This window comes from Eleutherodactylus coqui, chromosome 6 (assembly GCF_035609145.1).
Source record: "Eleutherodactylus coqui strain aEleCoq1 chromosome 6, aEleCoq1.hap1, whole genome shotgun sequence".
Lineage (NCBI taxonomy): Eukaryota > Metazoa > Chordata > Amphibia > Anura > Eleutherodactylidae > Eleutherodactylus > Eleutherodactylus coqui.
This window is the reverse complement of record NC_089842.1, coordinates 146746724-146771878: the sequence shown is the minus strand read 5'-3', so window position 1 is coordinate 146771878 and position 25155 is coordinate 146746724. Positions and strand designations below refer to the sequence as shown.

Genomic DNA, 25155 nt, shown 5'->3' with positions numbered 1-25155 from the left:
TGTTGCTAGTCGTTCTGTTTCAGCTCACTGCATGACTGCTCAATATATGAGTGACTGCCTGTTTACAGTGAATGGAGGCAGCTGGTTCTAATGATCTCGCGCTACTCGAGATCTCGGGTTTTACTTATGCACCTGACAGTCATACCATATAAAGGTACCTCAACCCCTTAAGGACCAAGCACCGTAAATTTACGGCACTTGTTCCTGGGCTTTAATCCCGGCCAATAGCAAAAATATGGTGCAGGGTTAAAGCCTCTGATCCTGCAATCAAGCAAAAGCATTCTGACACAGCTGAGGACCCAGAGGAGAAGGGAGAAACAGTTTTTAACCCCGTTTGCCTTCTTCTTTCCAAGCTAAATAGTGCTCAATGAGCGCTATGTACTAAAAGTGAAGTGGAAGGTCACACTTCCGCTATGTGACCCAACGATCATGTGACCGCCAGGTGCCCCATGTTATTAGCAGACCCTGCTCAGTTCTGTTAGTGACTATTGTCACTACAGGGGGATGTATTCCCCCGTAACTGGGGCTCCTATGGATACCCCAGCTACAGTGGAAAAAACTGTGAAATTAAAAAAAAAAAGACAATGTGAATGACCCCCAGAGATCTTATATGACAAAATGAGGAACCCATTCCCATACTTATTTTAGACTGTATTCACATGGGTGTCGGTGTTTAGCCCGCCAGCGACGTAAAAACTCGTGAACGGGCGCACGAATCTAATGTCTGTACGCCCGTTCAGACGACCCAAGCCCGGCGCATATACATGAAAACAGCGGCCGATATACACTCGTGAATAATGCCTTAGTGTGAATATACTAATTTAAAAAATAAAATAAAAAATCTTTTTTTTTAGCTTTTTCCCCTCAAAGAACTAAAAAACAGGGGGGAAAAAGTTAGTGAAAAAAATATAAAAAAATAACGCAGCAAAAATAATTTTGGTAGCTGAAGAAAAAAAAATAGGGCAGTAAAACCACCACATGGGTAAAATCCCTAAAAAGTGTGTGGTCCTTCGGGGCGAAAACAGCCGGATCCTTAAGGGGTTAAGGAATTCCCTGTTTGTCATAGTGCATAGATTATACTGTAATTTTGGATGACAGCGATAAGTAAACTAAGCGTCCTCTTCACTGTTTTCTCTGCACAGTGATGCTCTGCTCACCCACTGTGCATGGAACTTCAGCACAGCTCTATTCCTAATAAACAGGGGTGTGCCGTAGCCCCCTGCACAGGCGGTGGCGGAGAGCATAGTTGAGCAGGATAAAGTAGCAGAACACACAAAGGGACCTAGTCCATTCATTATAAGGATTATTAGAATCCTAGAAGTGGGACCCCACTGATAACATAGAAATGTACCATTACTCTATCAGGTGGGAATAACTTTAAATAGTTCCATACTGGGGTGCGGGGTTGCTGGATAAGGGTGGATAAAATGTCACCCTGGAGAACTGGTATTGGCTGTCATGCTCACATAACATGTTGAAGTATATATTTTTGCAAATGTCATGCCGTGGGGGACGGTGGAGACGGTTTCAGGACATTTTGTCCAATGCAAATCTTGTCCACTCCATAGATTTTGCCCATTGCTTTCCTCATCTTCTAGGACATTTCGTCCAATCCACATTTCGTCTATTTGGTTTCCTCGTCCAGTAAGACACTTGACATTTCGCCATTGATACTTTATACCATACTTAAGAAAAGAGACGTGTGTTCTCCTCTCGAACGTATAAGTCTATATGAAATCACTGTCCGAAGGACAACTTTGGACGTCACCACGTCGGGTAAGGGGCAAGGGAGGAGATTCTGTAGCAGAGCCATCATACAAATTATGCCACCTAAATAAACTACAGCATGTGGCGAAAAAACAATGTCAGAATTTACGGAGTTATTTTATGTTAAATTGACACGTCAGATTTCTAAAATTTGCCCCGGTCATTAAGGCGCAAACAGCCCTGGTCACTAAGGGGTTACAACAAGTGGCTAAGTGGATAAAATCTAGGTTGGACATAGTGATATATAGCACAAATTGAGATTGGACAAATTGTCCGCCCAGACGAGTTTTTCCTAAAAGGACAAGAAACCTTGGACTAACTGCCCTCAGGGGAGGAGGATCCCGGCTGCACACTGACATCACAGTGCGTGCCAGGGATCAGGCACTACCATGGTGAGCAGCTGCCGGCACACATGCCTGCAGGGAGGGTTCTGCTTGCCACCTCTGGCACCCGTGCCATAGGTTCGCCACCGCTGCTTTAGGCCTATAAATCGCTTCATGCAACACTATTCTAATCTTTTTGTTGAGGATGAAATTCATAATCAATACAAAAAATGAATCAATTATTCTATTATGGTTTAAAATTATAGTGCTACTGCGTGAATTCCCATGCGTGTTACTGCATTTCAGTAGCGCAAATACACCACATTTGCGTGACTGAAAATTGCTTACGTCTGCAGTCTTCACTCCAGCGTGTTTTTGCGTGCGTAAATGCTGTGCACATTTGCACACAAAAAAATCATTGATTTTGTGCGTATATGCTGAGCGAATACGCAGATTTTCTGCGTACGTTGTGCTCATTTACGCATGTTCATTGATTTCATTGGGATCTTGCAGAGTACAAATGCACACCAAGATAAGTCATGCTGTGTATTGTTTCATCGGATTGCACATCGCGTGAAAAAATACACTCATGTGAAATCAATGGGCTCTATTCACTGCGCATTATGCGTGGAAAATGTGCATGCGCAATACGCAGAGAATATAACTTATTGATTTCAATAGGTTCAGTCACATTTACGTATTTTGTGCCCAATACGCAAGGCGATGCGTGAAACACTGCGTAATTGCGCTAGAAAAAGAACACATCTGGAACTAATTAGCCATTTCAATCGCTCGCAAATGAACATGCCATGTGGGCAGAAAAAAATACAGTAAATATGCCAATACACGTGCAGAAAAGCTTAATGCAGCAGTGAGGTGCGCAGAATTGCACTTATGCTCATGTGATGCCGGTCTTAGGCTAATTTTACATGGGCGAGCATATCATCAGGCCGTGAAACTAGGCCCAATGTCACGCTCGTGCGATATCCCGGCGGATTTAAAGTGTTTTGGTGTTAAAAATGCCTCCCATCACTTCAGGGTAGTAGCGATCCTCCAATGTGGATCCGCCGGATCGGCAAGAGTTTGCAATGAGTGTGGATACAGCGTAGTGGGTACAGGGTACTGGGTGCAGTGAGTGTGGGTACAGTGTAGTGGGTACAGGGTACTGGGTGCAGGGAGTGTGGGTACAGGGTACTGGGTACAGTGAATGTGGGTATGGGGAATGTGGGTACAGTGAGTGTGGGTACAGCATAGTGGGTGCAGAAAGTGTGGGTGCAGGGAATGTGGGTACAGGGTAGTGGGTACTGTGAGTGTGGGTACAGCCTAGTGGGTGCAGTGAGTGTGGGTACAGGGTAGTGGGTACAGGTTAGTGGGTGCAGTGAGAGTGGGTGCAGTGACTGTGGGTACAGGCTAGTGGGTGCAGTGACTGTGAGTACAGGCTAGTGGGGGCAGTGACTGTGGGTACATGGTAGTGGGGGCAGTCACTGTGGGTACAGGCTAGTGGGGGCAGTGAGTGTGGGTACAGGGTAGTGGGTACAGGTTAGTGGGTGCAGTGAGAGTGGGTGCAGTGACTGTGGGTACAGTGACTGTGAGTACAGGCTAGTGGGGGCAGTGACTGTGAGTACAGGCTAGTGGGGGCAGTGACTGTGAGTACAGGCTAGTGGGGGCAGTCACTGTGGGTACAGGCTAGTGGGGGCAGTCACTGTGGGTACAAGGTAGTAGGGGCAATGACTGTGGGTACAGGTTATTGGGGGCAGTGAGTGTGGGTACAGGCTAGTGGAGGCAGTGACTGTGGGTACAAGGTAGTAGGGGCAATGACTGTGGGTACAGGGTAGTGGGGGCAGTGACTCTGGGTACAGGGTAGTGGGTGCAGTGAGTGTGGGTACAGGCTAGTGGGGGTAGTGAGTGTGGGTACAGGCTAGTGGGTGCAGTCACTGTGGGTACAGGCTAGTGGGGGCAGTGACTGTGGGTACAGGCTAGTGGGGGCAGTGAGTGTGAGTACAGGTTATTGGGGGCGGTGAGTTTGGGTACAGGCTAGTGGAGGCAGTGACTGTGGGTACAAGGTAGTAGGGGCAATGACTGTGGGTACAGGGTAGTGGGGGCAGTGACTCTGGGTACAGGGTAGTGGGTACAGGCTAGTGGGGGTAGTGAGTGTGGGTACAGGCTAGTGGGGGTAGTGAGTGTGGGTACAGGCTAGTGGGGGTAGTGAGTGTGGGTACAGGCTAGTGGGGGTAGTGAGTGTGGGTACAGGCTAGTGGGGGTAGTGAGTGTGGGTACAGGCTAGTGGGACAGAGTTACGTAATGGAGAAGTTGTAGAATCCTGCCAGACAGGTTCTCCCCAGGTGTGCAGCGTACAGGAGGAGCCGGGTGGAGAAGGAGGCCGGTGCCTGTAGGTGTGGCGTACAGCAAGGGAACACCATCCTCACAGTGCAGAAGTTAAACTTCCGTAGCTCCCAGCACTGACAGCAGCAGGGAGGTCTCGGAGAAGCAGGCTGGGCACCGGGCAGCCACACTGGCATGTGGGACGATGGCTGATAACATAGCTAAAGACCAGGTAGGTCTCTCCTCAGTGGTGGAGCGTGCTGTGTCTGCTCGTCAAGCAGGTAGGTCAGGTGGGAACTTGCTGAGGATGTACGATGTGTTATAGATACACGTCATTCCATCTATTGCAATATTGTAGGAGTCAAAATTACAGTCTGACACTTCAGCAGAGTTTAGAGAAGCCTTAAGCAACTTTGTCTCATTTTTTTTTCTTTTCTGAACTCTTGGTGTATTGTGCCAAGAGTTACATACTTGCACATGTAGATCATCAAAGGAAGGGATGTCAGCAAGAAGCTGTTTTATCCTATTCTTAAACTAAACCTCATCAGTTAAAAATATTTTGTCATGTTAAAAAAAAAATTCTGTTCAGTTTTATCTGCACCTGGGAAAGCTGGGTGACAGCCACTGTGGCTGCTACTATACAGGGGTTGTCACAGGTGTACCAGGCTCCAGGTGACACGTTTGTTGAGCCAGGACTTGTGCATACAGCCTTGTGACATGTACAGTCAGGTCCTGGACGAAGGTCTTACAGGTCCGTGCACTCACCTGTAGACGTCACTGCATGGTACCTGATGCAGCAATACTGAGGTGCAGATGTATCATAGGCTAACTTGTCAGATTTAGATGGTTGAGTGCGATCTGCACCCAAGATTCTCGAGCACAACTCATATTAGACCGCACAAGGGTACACATCCGTATGCCAACAGACACCAACAGGTAGTGGACATTGCATGTCTAATTTCGGTTTGTGAATTGGACCAGAATAGGAAATCTGCGGTAATTTTTCATTCTTTTACATGAATCATTGGTCCATGTGAGAAAAAAAAAATCTGCCTGTGTGTATCGCCTGATTGGCTATAATTGGTCCGAGTGCTGTCTGTGAAATACCTGAATAGCCGCATTGGGATGGGAATATCAGCCGACTGGGTCCTCGCATTTCATGATTAGATGGCAATCCTTGTGGAGCTGTAATGGTGGCCACAGTTTTCCTAGAAACTGATATATATTTTCGAATTTCGACAGACGAGCGTATGCGCAAATTTGTGCATATGCAACAGAGAATATTTGCACATGAACATGGTTTGGAGAAGGCAATGATCAGGCTGATACATAGTAATGTAATTTATGCGCTTGCAATGCCAGTTCACACACTCCTGTGATCCTCCCTTTCTGTGGAATAGAGTGGCTATTTAAAGCCAAATAAGGGCTATCTGTCGTCTTTTCCCTGCATTGTCCACAGGGTCACACCCTTCCCCTAATTTTGTTTTCTTCTCACCTGGAGTAGACTTCTATGGCAGCTTTCTGCATAACACGTAAAAAGATTAGGCAGATCCTATCTTTTTTTTTTTTTTTCGCATGCAATTCCCGTGAGGAGGAACCCATTGAAATCAATGGGTTTTATTTGTCACATCTTACGGACATGAGTTCACGTGCGTAAAAACATGCGCAAATGTGTTGATCTGTTTATGCCCTTAGAAATAACTGAATACAAGTTTTAAGACCTGACGTAATTTAATTGCGTATTACATGCGCATAATACGCTGTGAATGGAGTCAATGAAAGTACACTGATTTTCATGGATCCATTCACGCTTGCGTATATTTATTGCATAAAATACGCGCGTAAAAAAAGAATGCAACATGTTCTATTTTAGGGCTGCTTCACACGGGTTTGGGGGGCGCAAAATCACTCGAGCAAACTGCATCTATTAAAACCCATAGATTTCAATGGGTTTACTCACATGGAACATTTTTGTGCGTGCATTTCTGTTGGGCGAAAAAATAAGCAACATGCACTATTTTTGCGCACACTTATGCATCCGATGCCCCTTTAAAAGTCTGTGGGTTGTGCAAATGCGCACTTGTCCCGAACAAAATAGCGTACTGAACTGTGCGACTTAGCGGTGTTAACACTGGGTACTAAGGCCACTCTTACACACAGTGTTGGTAAAACGCCACGTTTCACCATGATTTAGATTGGCGCAAGTTACTGCATTTGACAGTGCTTTTTAACGCACCCCATTATTGTGCAAAAATAAAGCAGACGGCACTCGAAAATTGCGGCAAAAATTTGAGTGCAGGTCTGCCAGGCCCCATTAAAATTAAGTGTTGTACCGCGATTAATCACATTAAACATCGGCCGGTGTGAAAGCGGCCTAAGTTGGTTGTCCCACCTGTTCAACTATGGCGCGGTTGTGTCCTTGCAGTGAAAAAAGTACAGTAAAGTAGTGTGGTTACATTCGGACGTAATAGCGCTCCATTCAGATCACAATGATGTCACACTCTCAAGAGTGTGAATACGTCACTCTTGTGAAGGAGTCCTTACTGTGTATTACATGCGATAGAGCCCTTTTGTTCTCAAAGGGCACGTAATAAACGCTGTACATATGCAATTACGTTTTGGACGTGCAAAGTTAATACGCAACGTAGCTAAGCGACAAAGAGGGCAATTTTAAAAAAAAGGAAGACTGCGCATGACAGCGTGTGTGAGATATACTGTCATGCACAGTGAAAAATCGCTGCCATACGCAGTGACAGACCGGCTCACACAGCAATAAAATGCTATGTTGTACACACAGTGTTATACTACATGCTTGTGTGAGCCGGCCTAAGGCCAAACACGCTTTGCTCCCATGTTATACATGTAACGGCAAGATGTTCCATGCATTTATTACTATTTACCTTATTTTGTTTTCATAAGGGCTCACACCCACGATATCACTGCGTTTTTTTTCACGCGATTGTCAATGGGACTTTCTAATGTTAAAAACGCACCGCAATTTTGTGCTCTGCAATTTTTGTGCGATGCGTTTTTAACATTAGAAAGCCATTATGAATATACTCCAAGTGGACAGACAGACCGACATAGTCAAGGGGCACAGTTATCGAAGACCAGCAGTTCATACACTGGTATTGGGGCATGTTCACATGGGTCAGAAATACTATGGATATTCCGCAGCAGAATGACCTGCAGAACATCCCCGGCATTTACAGTACAAGCATTCCGCATGGGATTTTCAAAATCTGTTTATTTCTGTTTTCAATTGCATTTCTTCTCCAAAAACAGAGCAACGAATCCGGATTATGACTGAAGCCCTAAGGCCGCCTGCACACAACCGGGTCGGATTCTGCATGTGGTATCCCGCAGAGGAATTCAACCGGTGTCCCCTAAGTACATGTCCACATTCTTCTTCTCTGTGTTGCGGATGTGCCGGCCGGCGCACATGCGCAGTACAGATAATACGGCACCGTCGCTATAATGATTGCAGAAGGGCAACTGGTCGGATGGCTTTCATTGACTTCAATGGAAGCCATCTGCGCAGAATCCGCCTTAAAGCAGAGCATGCTGCGATTATTTAATTTTCTTCCCCCGCCCGGAAAATCGCTATTGACTTCTGCTTGTGGGCAGGAAAAAGCAATTTCCCATAGCATACTATGGTGGGGATTTGCTGTGGAATCCGGAGGCAGACGCCCGATTCGGATTCTGCAATGCAAATCCGGCTGTGTACAGGCGGCCTTACACACATGCGAACTAAGCCTAAATGCATATGCCACATCATGGGCCATCCTTGTGCCACCATATGAAATCTACACCAGCTACGAGCTGGCATAGATTACTGCTATAAATTACCAATTCCTTGCATAAATTATACTGCTATACTGCATGCAATGGTCTACTTGCAGAGCTATTTTTTTTTACAAAGGAAGGGGGGGGGGGGCAGTAGAAAAAGATCAAAAAGTTGCAATGTTTTTAAAAATGTGAGTTTTTTTTGGGGGGGGGGGGTACTCAGAAATTTCAAATTTTGGTGCAACGTGTTTTACCATCCATCATGGCCTAATTAGACAATATGCAGATGGTGCAGTTGAAAATTGCAAAAAAAATGCACTTACCCCAATCTGCTGTAGTTTTAACCCAATCTGCTGTAGTTTTGTTGCAGTAAAAATGAATCCACTGTAAAACCAAATGCGTTTTTATTCCTCAGTGCTTTTCTCATGTGTTTCTAACCGCTTGTCTGCTTCTGCAGTGTATAAACAATTTGTTTTAAAAGTGCAGTGCCAAGTATTCAGATATTTGATTTCTAAATGTACATCCAGTGTTCTCTGTCCCGGCAGGGGAAGGTCAGTCCTCTGACAGTCAGGGGTTGTTGTGTCTGCACCAAAGGATGCAATTAGACTAAAAGGGCCCTTTTCTATATGGGATGCCTGACAGGTCGTTCCAGCAATAAGTGTTCCTGTGCTTTAATTATCTTGTAGCTTTGTAGTTCTTGCTTCTTGTTTAACTTCTTTTCACTCTATATGAAGTGGCCAGTGGCAGTTGTGGTGTTCTTGGCATTTATGTATCCAGCTCGGATAGAACTTTGTGCAGTTGGTTCTTATTATATGGCATTTAGATTCTGTGTTTACTTTGACACTTTCTTCCATCACTTGTTATTTTGACATATTTAGAAACATGCAGGATATTTCTATTACGATTGGGTAGAGTCTCGCAGAGTCCACAGCGTGTACGAGATGTGCCCGTGAGCCCTGTAGGCATGCAGGTCTGTGCAGCGTGCAAGTGACTTGTTAACTGACTGTTGATTGATTATGCTCTTTAGTACCAAGGTAAAGAAGTGATCCAAGACTAAGATACTTCCATGGTCCCTCATCAGTCTATGTGTAATGCCAGCAGCAATGATGTGATGTACTGATATTTGATCTCTATGGCTTGCCTGTATTTACTAGCTTCATCACTAAGGCCAGTGATTGGCTTCAGTGGTCACGTACAGCGTCATTGCTGCTGGCATGTATGCAAACAAAGGCCGCAAAGGTTGAGGGAGAACCACAGATGGAACGGCACTAGAGTGTCTGGGGATTTAAAGGGATTTTGAGGGTTTTTTAAATCCTGCTGGTCAAAAGTAATAAAAAAAATCCTATACTCTTCTCTCCCAGTTCCCAGCATGCTTAGCGTTTGAGCTCCATTCTCTGTGCCGAATCTGTTTTTACAGCCTATGTTCAGTCTATTGATGGGATATCACAGGCTGCTACAGTCAATCAGACTCCAGTGGCCAAATGCTGGGAAGGATTGGGCACATTGAATTTCAACTTGGGGCTCAGTCACACGGGCGCATCCGGGCGCCAATGCGCCGGTCTTCCTGCAGGATAAGACGGACGCACTGCAGGTGCGGACGACTCTCCGCACCGCCGGCAGAAAGAACCCATGATCGGCTCCATTACCTGCAGTGCGGCCGTCTTCTTCGTGCAGAAAGATGGGCACATTGGCGCCCAGATGCGCCCGTGTGACTGAGCTTTCAAGAGCCTTTTATCCATGCTGGAAATAAGCTGTCACCAGAGCAGTCTTGCTGGGGCTTTCTCCACTATCCCCATACCTTACCCGTAAACGCTCATCTGAACCGAGCATCCATGGGAGATAAACGATTGTTTTAATAATCATTCATCCACCATATATCCTGCATTGAACCTGCGAAGGCCCTTTAAAAGATCGCCAATATCAGTACTTGTCGTCAGGTTCAAATTGAGCCATGTAAAAGGACCCTTATGGTCCTTTCTACATATTCTAACTTCTTAGCCTGATGTAATGATCACCGATGGACACTCATGTCTTTTAGTGCTCATTTCATTTTCTTTTACCTGGGTTGAGAATTGGATTATGGGGACGAATGATGGCTTATATGATCATTTGTCCCCATAGGCCGGCTGTAGATCTCCCTGCTCACTCTGACCTCCTTCACATGGCCATAGGCGCTTTTACGTGTGCCGGCCGGTGCCGTTAAAAACGTGTGAACGGGTGCACAAACCTTAGATAAATCTAAGGTTTGTACACCCCGTTTAGATGGCACAGGCTCCGGTGCATATCCCCCAAGGCTGCAATGCCATTGCCTCCCTTTCCCTCCCCCTCACCGGCTCACCTCTTCTTTTCTTCCCTCCGGCTGTTTGCAATGGGAGTGGGCGGGATGGGAGAGGAGCTAAGCACCCGCTGCTTGTCCGCAGCCAGCAATTGGAGGGGGCGGATGTTAGCTCCGCCCCCTCCCAATGCAAACAGCCAGAGGGAAGAAGAGAGGAGGAGAAAAAAGGGTGTTTAGCAGTCACACTGCTAAACTCCCTCCCACCTCCCTTCTCCGGCCACTGTCATTGGCTCCCATAGGAGCCCATGCAGCGGCCGACGTATTCCGTCCGGAAAGATCGTTCCAGGACTATCTTTTCGGCCCGGTGTGAAGGCACCCGGCTCTATATTGACCCAGCCAGGTGCTTTTACGCCGTGGGAATACAGGCATGTGATCTGATGCATTGTAATCCAATATACGCTTGTGTGAAAGAGCCCTCAGGAAGATATACGTACCACCGACTGGCAAGCATTTCTATGCATGTATAAATTGGCTAATTTGTCAATGAAAGAGTGTTTGCTCGTTCTTCAGCTGATTGTAGGTCCCTTACATGACCTGATTGTGGGTTGAATGAGCGTTCGGAGGAACAGTTGGGCCCAGCCAGCTTTTAAAATCTACTACTATCCATTCTTTGGTAATTGTCATGTAAAACCAGTCATACTACTGTTTGCATTACTACATCTCCTCAGTTTATCATCAAGAAGATGGGATTGGGCTTGTTCTAGTCCTATGGAATAGTTATATTGCTGAAATCAGGAAGGAGGGGGTTGGGTGTTACAAATACCATGACTTACCATCAAAAAGTGTTCCAAAAATTAGTGTCTGTCAAAGGCCGTCTGCAGACGGCCAGGTCAGATCCGGCTGCAAGAATTCTCACAGCCGGATCTGACCCGAGCGTCTGCAGAGAGCAGCGAGACACTCACCTGCTCCCACGGCCCCTGACTCTTTCATGTGTCGGCATGCGCAGAGCGAAGCCGGCGGCCGGTGAGTGACACAGAAATAGAGCATGCAGCAACTTGTTTGCCACGCGAGATTTCGCGCGGCCAAATCGCGCCCGTCTGCATAGGATTGCATTTGTTAATGCAATCCTATGGCAACTTCCAGGGGCGGAAATTCCCCTGAAAAATCCCGCCGTGGAATTTCCGCCCATCTGCAGGCGGCCAAAAGTAGGAAAAAATCTTGTTTAAAAAAAATAAATAAGAACTGAAAAGTCAGGGGGGGCTTTGCCTGCAACGTCAACCTGGATCACTGTAGTGGGATTAGAGCTGAGTTTTTTTTTTTTTTTTTTTTTTTGGTTCAGTGTTATCTGGGACTTCAGAAGAGAAGGATTAGGGATAGAGATGAGCGAACCTACTCGGCCACGCCCCTTTTTCGCCTGAGCGCCGCGATTTTTGAGTACTTCCGTACTCGGGCGAAAAGATTCGGGGGGCGCCGTGGGTGAGTGGGGGGTTGCAGCGGGGAGTGGGGGGGGGGGGAGAGGGAGAGAGAGAGGCCTCCCCCCTGTTCCCCGCTGCTACCCCCCGGCGCCCCCCGAATCTTTTCACCCGAGTACGGAAGTACTCGAAAATCGCGGTGCTCGATCGAGTAATTACTCGAAATGAGTAGGTTCGCTCATCTCTAATTAGGGCTCCTTTACACCAGTGATTGTGATTTTTTTTTTTTTTTTTTTTTTTCCCAGCAGAAAATCGCAGTAAAATTGCAGTTGCGCTCATTAGATGTCTAAGCATCAGCGATTCTTTTTCTTTCAAAAATATCGCTGCTGCTTGCGATTTATTTTTTTATTTTTTTCCCGCAATAGATAATGGGAGTTTCTAATGTTAAAAAATTTATCACATCGCAAATGGGAATGAAACCATTGACAATGATTGGTTCCCTAATTCTGTGTTTTCACTCACTCTCGCATCACGCGATTGTATCGCAAGTGTGAAGGCAGCCTTAGGGGTTCTGATTTCCGAGAGCTTCAGAATGACCAGCTGCATAGCTAGAGGTGTAACCAGTAGAAAGAGAGTGATTGTGATCCCACTGCATGGAGCTCTGGTAAAACCACTTCCGAAATACTGTGTTCAGTTCTGGAGACCTCATCTACAGTAAGACATTGATAAAATAGAACAAGTCCGAAGATGGGCTACAAACATGGTAGAAGGTCTTAAGAACAAAACATATCAAGAAAGACTAAAATAATTTAATCTGTATATCCTGGAGGAAATGAGAGGGGGGGCTTATATTGGGGCCCTAATGCCTGGTGGGCCCAGAATACTCTATATGACATAAGATACTAGTATTAATAAGGGCATGTGGGGGCCCTGTTTTTGTTTTTTTTTCATTGGTGAACAGGAACGTCAAAAATTACACATCTGGATTCTAATAACTGATACCATTAGTAGCATATATGTTGTAAACATCCAATTAGGGTGTCTAAGAATCAACAAGATCTTTCCTTTGCATGACTGACACTGTAATCTATCATCAGGTCATAGTTTAATTGTCTTCCAAGTCCAACCAACACCCATGGGTGTAATGCCTTAGCTACTGATATGACAGCCCAATATAAATTGTAAGTTTATATGCCCTTACTCCCTTAGCAAACACAGAGCCCTGTGGTGCTGCAGGGATATTGAACGCTTATTGAGCGATTCCCTCACAAGTTACGATTAATTTGGGTCTCAATAGCAGTACATTCTACGATTCTTATTAGGGCCGATTTCACATGGCTGAGGTTATCGTTCGAGATGCACAAATATAAACCCCATTCTTTTGAGTGGAGCCATAAACATGCACAATGTATTCCTGCACTGCCTTGTTGCATGTCCCACCTTTTCGCATTGCTCGGAACGCATCACCTATTGTTTTCAATGGAACGGTAAATCGCATTGCACGGCGTGCGATGTAAGGTATCCCATTGAAAGAAATAGGAAACACTTGCTGATTCTCTAACACGGCCAAAAGCCACGCCGGAGAACTGCTACTTTACAGAAGTGATGAGAGGCATTTTTGCCTAAAGCAGACCTTTCCTTTTTGCACAGCAAATTTGCACCAAAATCCACACAGATTTTGCAAATCCGCCATGTGTGAACATACTCTAATACTTTATGCATGGTATGACACCAGATCATTATATATATCCATACATATTCTTCGGCTGACAGTGTTTTTTTTTTCTCCTGGGTGACCAATGTGTTGCTTTCGAGGATGCAGTTAATTGTGTGGGAATTGGAATCGGTAGGTTTTATCAAAAGATTAGACATCTATTCTACAAACGGGTGACTAAGCTGAACCAAAAGTTGATCAACCAGTCCTGCAAGCCTGTCCTCAGAAGCACAGAAAAGAATCCTGGATGCCTTTATACCTTCAGCCCTTCATTATAAGTGGCTAAGACAGTGAAATTGCCACTTCCAGGTGTTTGGATGCGTGTACATATTAACTCGCAGGCATTACCAAGAAAGTCCTTATGGTGACTCACATGCATTTATTACTTTGTACCGTAGCCACACCAAATGGTTATAATTTGTATATTATGTCCTGTTTACTGTCTATTTACAAACGTATTGTAATAAATGGAGGATGTCTATGGGATGTTCTTAAAATGCTTTTTTAAAATAAAAAGTAGCCTTATCTATCTATAGGGAATGTGTCATCATCACACATGACCTATTGTTACATTTTATATTTAATTCTTGGTGAGGTTTCTTTTAATTTCGATGGTACTTTTGTACATTATATACTGGTATTTGTTTGGGGTTTTTTCTATTCATTTTTTTTAAATGAACAAAAAACTTTAAAGAATTTACAAACACTTGAAATATTGTAGTTTTTACTCTGGCTACTGAACCTCATAATAACGTAACACTATCTGTTATGTTTAGAGAACTTTACAGCAGCTAGTTTATCCTGCTAGGTAGGATTACAATAAAATGTATATAGTTAACATAGGATCCACCATTCATAATAGGTGATGGTCACAGCTCACCTCCTCTTCCTCCCTGCACAGGTCACAGAGCCTGACTATAACACTATTCCAGGGAAATCAATGACTCCTCTCCAACTAGACTACATCTTTCTATGAGGCTGCTGCAAAGCATATCTGCTGTTAACAGCAGTGCAGGCAAGATGACCTTCCCCATACTTCTGTACAGAAAGTAGTCAAAGTCTACAATCAGTGAATGAAAACAGATTTTCAACGGAAACGGAATATTCATCAGTATTTGTTTTAACTTGTAAAAAAACAATATAGATGATACATTGCCTTTAAATAGTACTACCCAACAATCTTTAAAGACATGTGTTTCGCCTTCAACACTGAACTATGGTATTACCTGAACAGTATCATACTTGGGGTATGTACATCTTTCAACATTAGTCTACAGTTTACATATAGATTCATTCACGCCGGCAGAGCGAATGGGCTGCGATGCTACAACGCTGTGAGATACTTGCAGCGCTGTATGCGTACAGCCATGTGATTGAGCCCTCATTTATATAAAAAGTGGAGTCATTTTGTACATGCATTACATTACTTACGTTGTACTGATTTTACAGCCTGTACTATATTTCAGAGCTGCACTCACAATCATCAATATTCATAACATTATCCACTGTTGTGGCCTGAGACCCATTACTTTTCTAATAATGTTTACTTGAAAATGTAACCTGCGTATATAAAGGGTGAGGCTGCAGAACAGCAGTGCTTTGACCTGTCGCACCTCTTCATCAAACTGATGACTGATGAATCATAATGGGGAATACAGGTGGCTGTAACCTTTTGACTTCAGTTCAAATTCTCCTCTTCTGCTTACCTTGCAATTTAACAATTTTATTATTTTGTCAAGCGGCCTTTTTTTTTTTTCTTTTAGTGTGTGATCACTATAGCAAATGAAGAGTCAAGTAAAAAATTAACTTCTTTGAACAATTTATATATGTGGTGAAAGTGTGAATGGTTGGAGGTCCTTCTATTATAAAAGTCAGGTTGCATCTTCGCCTTGTGATTTGACCCTTTAACCTAGATGATCATTGATCTGTATGATACATTTTCCGTCATGTAGTCACCATATAGTAAAACAGGGCTCTTAGAGAGAATGATGTCTAAAATATCAATTATATTATAGGGCTGAATTAGCAAAAGCTAATTAATCTAATCTTCTGCTTTTTTTTCTATCTACAGAGCTGGATCCCCAAATTATTTAAAAAGAAAACATGTACCACATACATAGAAGATAACAGACTCGGCCAGTACGTTGTTTGTATAAGTTCGCTCTTCACTTGTTTGTGTATTATGTATCTGCTGTTGTAATATTTTGTAGATAGTCTCCCACAGAGTAGCTAAATCAAGATTCACTGTCTTAGTACTGACATCAATACTGGACGAACCTGGGCACATTTTGGACCCCAAAATGGTCTAGCGAGGGTGGACAGTCGCTTGGTCTTTAGTTTTGTTCAAAGCCAAGCAACTCCAACAAGTGAGCAATTTGTCACCTGGTGCCCTGTCGGCGGCTGCTTACAAAAGGGATGATAATTATCAACAAAATTTGCTGTTTCCAGCTGCTATTCTAGCAATAATGTAAAGATACCTTAACTTGAAGCTTCCGCGCCTCAAAGAAAACTGGGTAATAAATCCCCACCCACCCCCACCTTCCCCCCATATACAGTACTATGTGCCAATTATAATACTTGTATGTTATGTAATAGAGGGGCTTTTGGGCCCCCTAAAACACCACAGACCAAATGTGATTGCTACCTCCATACCCCCTATAGCTACATCTCTGGCCCACTTTGATTGTGTTTCTTAGGCCATATATACTCCTGTATAAGCCATACCTCAATTTAAGTCTGCAGAGCTATGGGGAGTTTTTAGTATCCCACTGTCTCCTTAAAAGGACCATTAGCACAATAGAGGTACACTATGTATTCTGTCAATAGACCAGGGAAGAAATTTGTCAAATGGCCTCAGCACATCATGGTAGTCTGTAATCTGTATGTAGAGTGCTTGATGACTAGCTGGGTTATTACCCAACCACTGTTTGGGAAAAGACAATTATAATAACATACTGAGCATTTGGTGATGATGTATTCATTTAATATGATCCTAAAAGTAACTTCCTCTTTTGTATTTATGTGGTCATAACTGTTTCATTTTTTAGTAAGTGGAAACCCCCCTTTTTTTTTTTTTCTCTAAAAACATTTAGATGCCATGTCAGCAATCACTGCAGCATCTGTAGGGTTTAACGGTCCTCATCTTTTCACTCCTCTTCTGGGAAAAAACCCATATGTGACAATCAGAGAGCAAATATGCTTTTTGATTGATGTGGTGTTAACATGAACAAAAATTCATACCTCCCCTCCTCTGTGACAGGGAGACATACAGGCACATCACAGGTCTTCGCTGTTGCCGCTGGTCTATCCTCTTCCTCCCTCTCTCCTCTGCGCACACTGACTAAAAAATGACAGCTGTTAATTTTTTTAGTATTCCCAACTACAATTAAAACTGATGTAGCTCCAGTTCTATCAGGGCCACAAAGGGGCTTTTTGTGTCATTTTAAAGCCAGGAATCTCAGATTGACAGTAAATATGTTGGTAGCGCTAACAGAACCAGAGCTACAGGCGTGCTCAAACGGGATGGATTTGCTGCAAAGTGTCCACAGCAGACATTTTGCAATTCAAAGTCTGCATCAAATCCTGCACCATTTGGTGTGCAGTTCACACCTTATGTAGAAGAGGTGGATTCCACAGTACATCCGATGCTAACATTGATTATCTGTGGTTTAAAATTCCACACTGCATGGGAATCTTTATACAGGTTTCGTGAAGATTGTTTTCCGCAGCATGTGGGTGAGATTTTGAAAATCTAATCCACTCTACTGCTACTGCAAATGCCATGGATTTTCCGCTGCAAATCTTCCCCATGTGAAAATGCCCTAAGATAGTGGGAGCTATTCACCCAAAACTATGCCTTTTTCTTGCAGAACGAACAGAGCCTCTCCTGAACTGCTGGGAGGGGGGGCACATTTCTGTACTTGTGTACCAGTTATATCACATCTACGACAGTCTGAATCAGTCCTAAACGCAATCTTAAAGATTAGCAAAGGGGTCTTCTACTGTATACTCTATGTACCAAGTAGAGTTAGGACAGCTTCAGGGCCTCACAAAAGAATAATATAGAATTACAGTAGAACCTCAACTAATGTCATTAATCCGTCCGGAAGGAATAGACTTTAGTAGAAATCAATGTTAGTTGAGGACATTATTTCCATAAGAATTAATGTAAATCCAATTAATTGTTTCTAGACGTTCCAAAAAACACACCAAACCCCATTTAGAAGAGAATACCTCTGGTCTTTAATACCAAAAACAATAACAATACTGAATGAATATAAAACACAAGTGTAAGGAATAAATTAACATTGCAGGGACATCATTATAGCAGTACATATCACTGTGTTATCTGTGCTTTGACATAGGACTGCAGTATTTATTTGCAAACATTTCTTTACTGTACTGTATTCATCTGTACAGTACTTACATTTTGCAGTACAGTGGGGATTCAGGAGGCAGGCAGCGTTCAGCCGGCACTTTGGGGATTCAGCTGCTGTACTGTCAGGAGGCAACGTTCAGCCGGCACTGTGCACTGTGGAGAGGGGATGGAGTAGGCGCGCGCTGATGCAGGAGAAGCAGGAAGTGACCGGCATCGGCTGCGCACCAGCTCACTGAGCCGAACTGACGAAGGGGCTTGCCTCCGAAACGCGCTTTCAATTGTTGGTTTTTATTTTGTGAAATAATAAAAAAGAAGTGCTTTCACTATCACATACTGGGCCTCAATCTTCCGATAGCTTAGAGTTTGCGCCTCCACACCAGTATTTCTCCACATTCTTTTTGCTATACTCACACCTACCTTGGTGGAGCGTCATCTGGTTGGCATCGCCTCCATCATCTGAAACGCCTCGTACTCTAGAACTATTTCACCACTCTCACTGGGTCTTGCTCCTCCCTCCTTTTTCATCTCTTTTACTCATATTCTCAAGGTGGACAGCCCTTGATTCTAAGACATCAGAAGTGCTGTACAGCACCTACAGGCAAGGAAATCCACAAGGTTTGTCCAGTGGAAATCCTTACATATTTTTGTTTGGAAGGGAGTTACTCTATGAAGCGTCTGTCGTCTCCTGTTTTCAATAGATGTATGATATTTTCTGAATGTGACCACTACTCTATTTTGTAATACAGAGAGGGACAATTTTGTCAGTGTGGACTGGCCAAACAAGATCATGTGTCTGTGGCCGTGGAAGACAATTTTGGAGCTGCCATTGTGAGCACATGGAACTCTGGAGAGCACACAACTGAAGATCCCACAGATGCCTATGGAGATATCGAGTTTGTTGGAGCCGGGAAGAAGCATAGCAAGGTGAGAACGTTGATGCCAACCTCAGATGTTTCACTAAGCTATACAAGTAATTTGTAAGTAATTGATGGGTTGTATCAGATCCTATTCACTTGCAATATCATTCAGCCCATGGCTGAATGATGCCGTTTCTGGGGGGAAAAAAGCTGACATTTTTCTTGCCTGAATCCTGAATAACCAGTTTATGTAAAAAACTTTAAAAAGCAGAGAACAAAGATACTTTACTAACTATTGTGGTAATATGCCTTAGGGCTCGGTCATACGGGCGTTTTTTCCCGCGATTTGCAGATCGCATAACGGATGCGCATCTGCAAATCGCGTGATTGGGGCCAACGATCGCTGAAAAATCTGCACCTAACAGTGTTTTCAGCGAAAGGGCCCGATCAAATGAGCGCTGTCCGCTATCCTCTGCCACAGCTGTGGCAGAGGAGAACGATGTTCGCCCATTGAGTTCAATGGAGCCGGTAATACAGCCGGCTCCATTGAAAGCAATGGGCTGCCAGCAAGCGCTGTATGAATTTTCGGGAAAGGGCTTAAAATATAAGCCCTTCCCTGAAAAGCATCCTGCAAATGTGTAAAAAAAAAAAAAAGTATACTCACCTTTTTTCTGCAGCCGGAGTTCAGCCGCGTCCGACCGGCAGTTCTCCTGAACTGCTCTCTGTAGTATTCAGCAGGCGGGGATTTAAAATCCCCGCCTGCTGAATGGGCTGCCTCTGGTTGGTCACAGCCTCACCAATCAGAGGCAGCTCTCACTTACCCATTCTTGAATGGGTGAGTCAGTGCTGCCTCTGATTGGTCCCTGTACTCAGCCAATCAGAGGCAGCTCTCAGCTGTCATTCAATAGCTGAGAGCTACCTCTGATTGGTCCCTGCGCTCAGCCAATCAGAGGCAGCACTCACTCTCATTCATGAATTCATGAATGGGTGCGTGAGAGCTGCCTCTGATTGGTGAGGGCTGTGACCAATCAGAGGCAGCCCATTCAACAGGCGTGTGACCGAGCCCTTAAGGATATGTGAGTGAACACATCCTTCTTCCCCTTAAAGGCTATGCGACCAATTTTTGATCAAGGGGGTCCAACTACTCTGCCTCCTACAGACCAATACATTGAAGTGGCAGCTCTACTAGCAATATTTCATGCCACTTTTGTCTCCTGATAGCTCTGTTCAGCTATACTCAGCAGTGGCATGAATGGCCATTGACCCTGGCTTTACTGTAGTATTCTGCTTTGTTGGAATCCCTTGCTGTAGGGTGCCACTTTCAAATTGTCTTGGCTGAAAATAGGATGGACATGCATATGGTGAAAGGTGGATATGTATGCCACTCCTCCAATCCTTATGTGATCCATGTTGTAGTTAAAGGAATAACTGGTCTTTGTAGCTACTTTCTGTTTTAGATTATAGAATGGCAGATGATCCTCCCTATTACACTTACATGATGTATTAGTACATATGGATAGGGTTTGTCTACAGCAAAAACTCCCTATAAAATCCCAAAAATGGACCCCTAGGTGGAGACAGGACGTAACCTATCTTGTGCATTATAGAAACCATCTGAAAGCATTCTACCAAGCTTTTCTTTCCAACACTGAATGGCACAAATTGATGGAAACCTGCTGAAACGGAGATCTGTTGGTCTCTGTTTCAGCAGGTTTTTCTATAATGCAAGTGGTACATTCTATTCAGTTTTCATCCAGGGGTTTCATTACTGGGATTTTAAGTGTACAGCTTGACAGGACCCCTGGGTGGAGCCAAAACCGGGATGTGAACAGAGCCGAAGTGAAGCATGGGCATTTCATGTCCCCCAGGTGCTAGGGAGCAGAGGCGTTACTCTGTCTTGGCCAGGGTATTTACATACAGCTAAGGTTTAAAATAGTAACATCTCTGTGGCCCCAGATTTTATACGGTGGTTTGATTTTAGTTGATGATTTGCTACAGTAAGTTTTCGGGTTTGTTTGTTGTTTGTGAAATATTAGTTTTTTTATATTCTTGGCAGTGGATTAACTTCCTTGTTAGCTATTTTTTTAATGTTAACAAGTTGTTTTTTATGTGTTCACCTGAACATCTCACCTGTCAGCCATTCAAAGCAGATGGCTGTTTCAGCCTCACATCCCAGCGACAAGTAGATGCTTCTTTGTACAACTGTGGGGTTTGTGAAAGGACACTATGCAAATGCCTCTGCAGCGTATACCGTAACACAAACACTATTTCAGCCTTCGTTCCAAAAGTTAGTCTGTTTTGTGCTGCACACGTTCTATGGTTTTACTCCAAATGTCACCTACATATCGTTTTGAATATTGAACATCTTAACCCTAAATCAACTATGATTGAAATGAAGTGTTGGGCCATTTGTACACAAGCATATTACAGGCACATTTTTACACCTTCTATTATGGATGAGTGCCCCAAGTTGACCATGGTTCCACTGATCCAAACTCACAGCTTCATAAGGATGCTGTGAGTTTGGGTCAATAGACCTGTGTAAAATGGGTGCAAAAATGCTGGTGTGATATGCTCTTAGTAAATGCAAAGTCTAACATCTTTTCTATATGTCTTAGTTAATGGTTTTGCTCTTTTCAGTTATTTAGGGTGCATTCAGACGCGCGTGTTTATGTCCGTACATATGTGCGCACATAACCACGCATCTATTAGAACCATCGATTTCCCCATGGTGTGTTCACATGTCCGTGTTTTACAGGCATGCAAACGCGTGCGTGTGTAAAAGATAGGACATGCGTGCACCGCATAGGTTCGTGGTACGTGTCAATATTCCCGCCGGGGAGTCCCCTCCTCACTGAATACTCCCCGTGGGGAGTAAAGAATTCCCTGCCACAGTTGTAGTAAAAAATAAGAAAAAACATACTTATCTCTCCATCGCTGCCGGGGCTGAAGCGCGTCTAGCCGCTTGGGTCCCGTCACTGTAAAGAAGTTCTTTCAGCAGCCAGGGATTTAAAATCCCCACTTGCTGAAAGGGCTGCGTCTGATTGGCTGAGCGTTCAGCCAATCACAGACAGCGCTCAGCCATTCATTGAATGACAGCTGAGCGCTGCCTGTGATTGGTCACAGCGCTCAGCCAATCACAGGCAGCTCTGGGCCTGAAGAAACAAAGATTGTCCAACCGGTTCTTTGACTTCCTGATGCACACTATGCATTATTACTCTAATTCACTATACACCACCTGCGTTGATTAACCAATGATGTCCACGTGAGCAGCACTGGCCAATCATAGCGGTGTGTAGTTTCTTAGACTACCAATGTATGCTATGCACAGTGTGCATCAGGTAGTCAGAGAAGCAGTGTGGCCATTTTTGTTTGCCCAGGATCGGAGGGTCGCTTTGACAATTTGCTACTGTGAATCATTTGAGCCTATATTTAATAGTCTGAATGCAATCTAATAAACTGACGCGAATTTTACTTGTTTATTTACACCATACTGTGGTTGTCCAAAAACGGCGCCAAACCTATCCACAGGTTGTGTGTGATATTGCAGCCAGGAGCGTAACTATAGGGGATGCAGATGTAGCACTCGCTACTGGGCCCACAAGCCTTAGGAGGCCCAAAGGCTCCCCTGTTACATACTAGAACACCAGTATTATAAATGGCACATGGTAGATAGGGGGCCCTGTTACAGATTGGCATTGGGGCCCAAAGGCTCTTAGTTACGCCTGTTTGCAGCTGAGCTATTCACTTCAATGGAGCTGAGTTGTAATACCAGACACAAACCATGGACAGGTCTGGTGTTACTTCTGGAAGGAAACGGCTATGTTTTTCTAGTCCTAGACAACCTATTCAAATCATACAGCTAAGCTAATTTATAGAGCATAAGCTATGCATGCATACATTAAACTGGGTAATTATGTGTTAATCCACCATTGAGCCATTCTTGGTAGCTGCATAAGCAATGGTTTAAATAAAAGCAGAGCCATAATAAAATGTAAAAGTCCAAATATGACCCTGCTTCTTCATGTTTTCCAGATAGCAGTATTTTTAATTGCATAGAGTAATTATAAAATATGTAAAAGGGGAAATAACGGAAACTTGGAAAATAATAAAACAAGGATGTCCAGACCATATGGTTTACATCACCCATTCTGTATATAATTCCTATATGAGATTGAATTAAGAGGCTTTGTTATAGAGACTTCACATCTTCATATGTTTATTGCTGACATAATTATGGCATTTTATTAAATTTACTTTTTTTTCTATAGTTTATTCGCTTATCGAATGAGACTGACCCCTCCACTGTATACAACCTTATTACCCATACCTGGAGGATCCCACCACCAAACTTGGTGGTGTCTGTAGTGGGAGGAGATGGAGACTTTAAAATGAAAACATCGCTGAAGGACATCCTGAGGAAGGGATTGGTCAAGGCAGCGCAAAGTACAGGTCAGAGGTTAATGAGTCTTGTATAGAGAAGAATTTTATGCCACTAAACCAGCCATGTGGTGTTCACATAGAGAAAGAGCAGTGTCGGTCGACACCACCACTCTCCTGATGAAGAACTTCATGTTTGTCTCCCCTCACTCTTTCCCATTGCGCTTCTATGATTCATGCTATAAGGGCACATCAGGGCTGAGCCATTTCAATCTGGAGGATCCATAGAAGCTACATGAGCTACCTGTAGAACAACCTTTGGTACCTTGTGAGTCATATTCAATTTTAAAATGGAGGCATATTAAAATGGAAAAACAAGAAATTTAGAATTTGCAAATATTTGCTATTCAAAATTTGGCATTAGTTTTATGTCAAGTAACATTGTTTTGGTGGTGTAGGATGTTCATTTGGGGACTACTGCTCTAGAACAACCTCAAGGGCTTACAAACTATATATTATGGCCACCTATAATAAAAATGCTCAAGTACAGCCATCTGTACTTTGTTGAGGGAACAAAGAAAAACAAGACCATTCCGCTTTTGGAACCATTTATGTTGAGAATGTGGTAACCAAATGGAAGGAGCATGGATATCTCCAACACGTGTAAAAAAAACATTACTGATGGATACATCTATTCTAAAGAAATCTAGACTATTTTTGTCCCTGTAACTACTACTTAAAATGGCCAAATTATGGTGTGGGATAGTTTTAAAAACATAGCAAAATTCTCAAATTTGTGATAGTTAGGATTGCTGTTTAATCTGCGGCAGTAGTTTAAATGTAAGGAAGATGTTATCATACAGAAGATATATGATATGATATAAAGTATATTCAGGGCTTGCACAGTTACATAAAGCATTAACCCAGATGTTGGCCACATTCCTAACTTATTGTTTTGTACTAGTCTAACCATCTAATAAGGAAGATAATACAACTATAGAATGACCTGAATGCTTAAAAATCTAAGAAAAATAAAATATTTAGGGGATTTTCTTGATCTAATAGACGTGTCGTACAATGCAGTTAAAGAGGTTGTTGGTTTTGTAAACCCACTTAAAATACCCTATATGGGCACTCTGAGATATAAGAGAGGGGTCCCTCAAACAGAACCTCAATCTATATTGCCTGGTTACAACTGATCATTAACTTATTTTCTGAGGAGATATAACAAGGAGGGATTGTAAAAAGAGGACAGCCCCTTAAAGGAAACACCCTTTTCTGCCACTCTACTTGTCCATGTTTATCCCTCAATTACCAACTCTTAAAATCTCAACCCACACACTCCATTTCTATCCAAATATCTCTTACATCCTCTTCATTTTTACTGTTACCCTCCCTGTGTTCTTATCCTTTTTGCTCTTACTACTTTTTATTCCCCCACACGTAGACCCAAACCTATACAATGTTTATTACTGGCCCAGTCTACTAGCAAGGCCATGTTGACCTTGCTCAGTGTACTGTATTACATTTGTTTGCACTTGGCCTGATTTTGCTCCAACCTTTGTCTTATTTTCATACTATATTATACTACCTTCCTAAAATAAATACAACCTCATAAAATTAGATAAAACAATTTCATTTCACAATGGCAGGTGCCTGGATAATGACTGGTGGAATGCAAGTTGGCATTGGAAAATATGTTGGTGAAGCTGTCAGAGACCATGCCACTGCAAGCTCTAATTCTAGGACTAAAGTGGTGGCAATGGGAATTGCACCCTGGGGAATAGTAAATAACCGCCAGAGCCTGGTGAACCCTAAGGTGAGATTTTCCTTGTTGGGAGCTATATACTTCAATACAAAGTATAGAAACCGCTTAGACAAAGATGTCATTTCTATCTTATAAGACTCACATTTAGGCAGCAAACTAATGTATCCCTTGAA

General features: G+C 43.5%; 1 protein-coding gene across 2 annotated transcripts in view; it reads left to right on the top strand.

Moving 5' to 3' along the window:
- Positions 1 to 25155, top strand: part of TRPM4 (transient receptor potential cation channel subfamily M member 4) — a 76449-nt gene that overhangs the window by 6680 nt on the left and 44614 nt on the right. Inside the window, exons 1-5 of one of the 2 annotated variants that reach the window (XM_066607901.1) lie at positions 4487 to 4644; positions 15671 to 15738; positions 18724 to 18901; positions 23106 to 23286; positions 24867 to 25033. In XM_066607901.1, coding sequence (XP_066463998.1) covers positions 4618 to 4644; positions 15671 to 15738; positions 18724 to 18901; positions 23106 to 23286; positions 24867 to 25033 — 621 coding nt within the window. In that variant the 5' untranslated portion in view covers positions 4487 to 4617. Of the gene's footprint in view, positions 1 to 4486; positions 4645 to 15670; positions 15739 to 18723; positions 18902 to 23105; positions 23287 to 24866; positions 25034 to 25155 lie in introns of those variants that run through there. The other variant, XM_066607900.1, reaches the window with a different exon arrangement.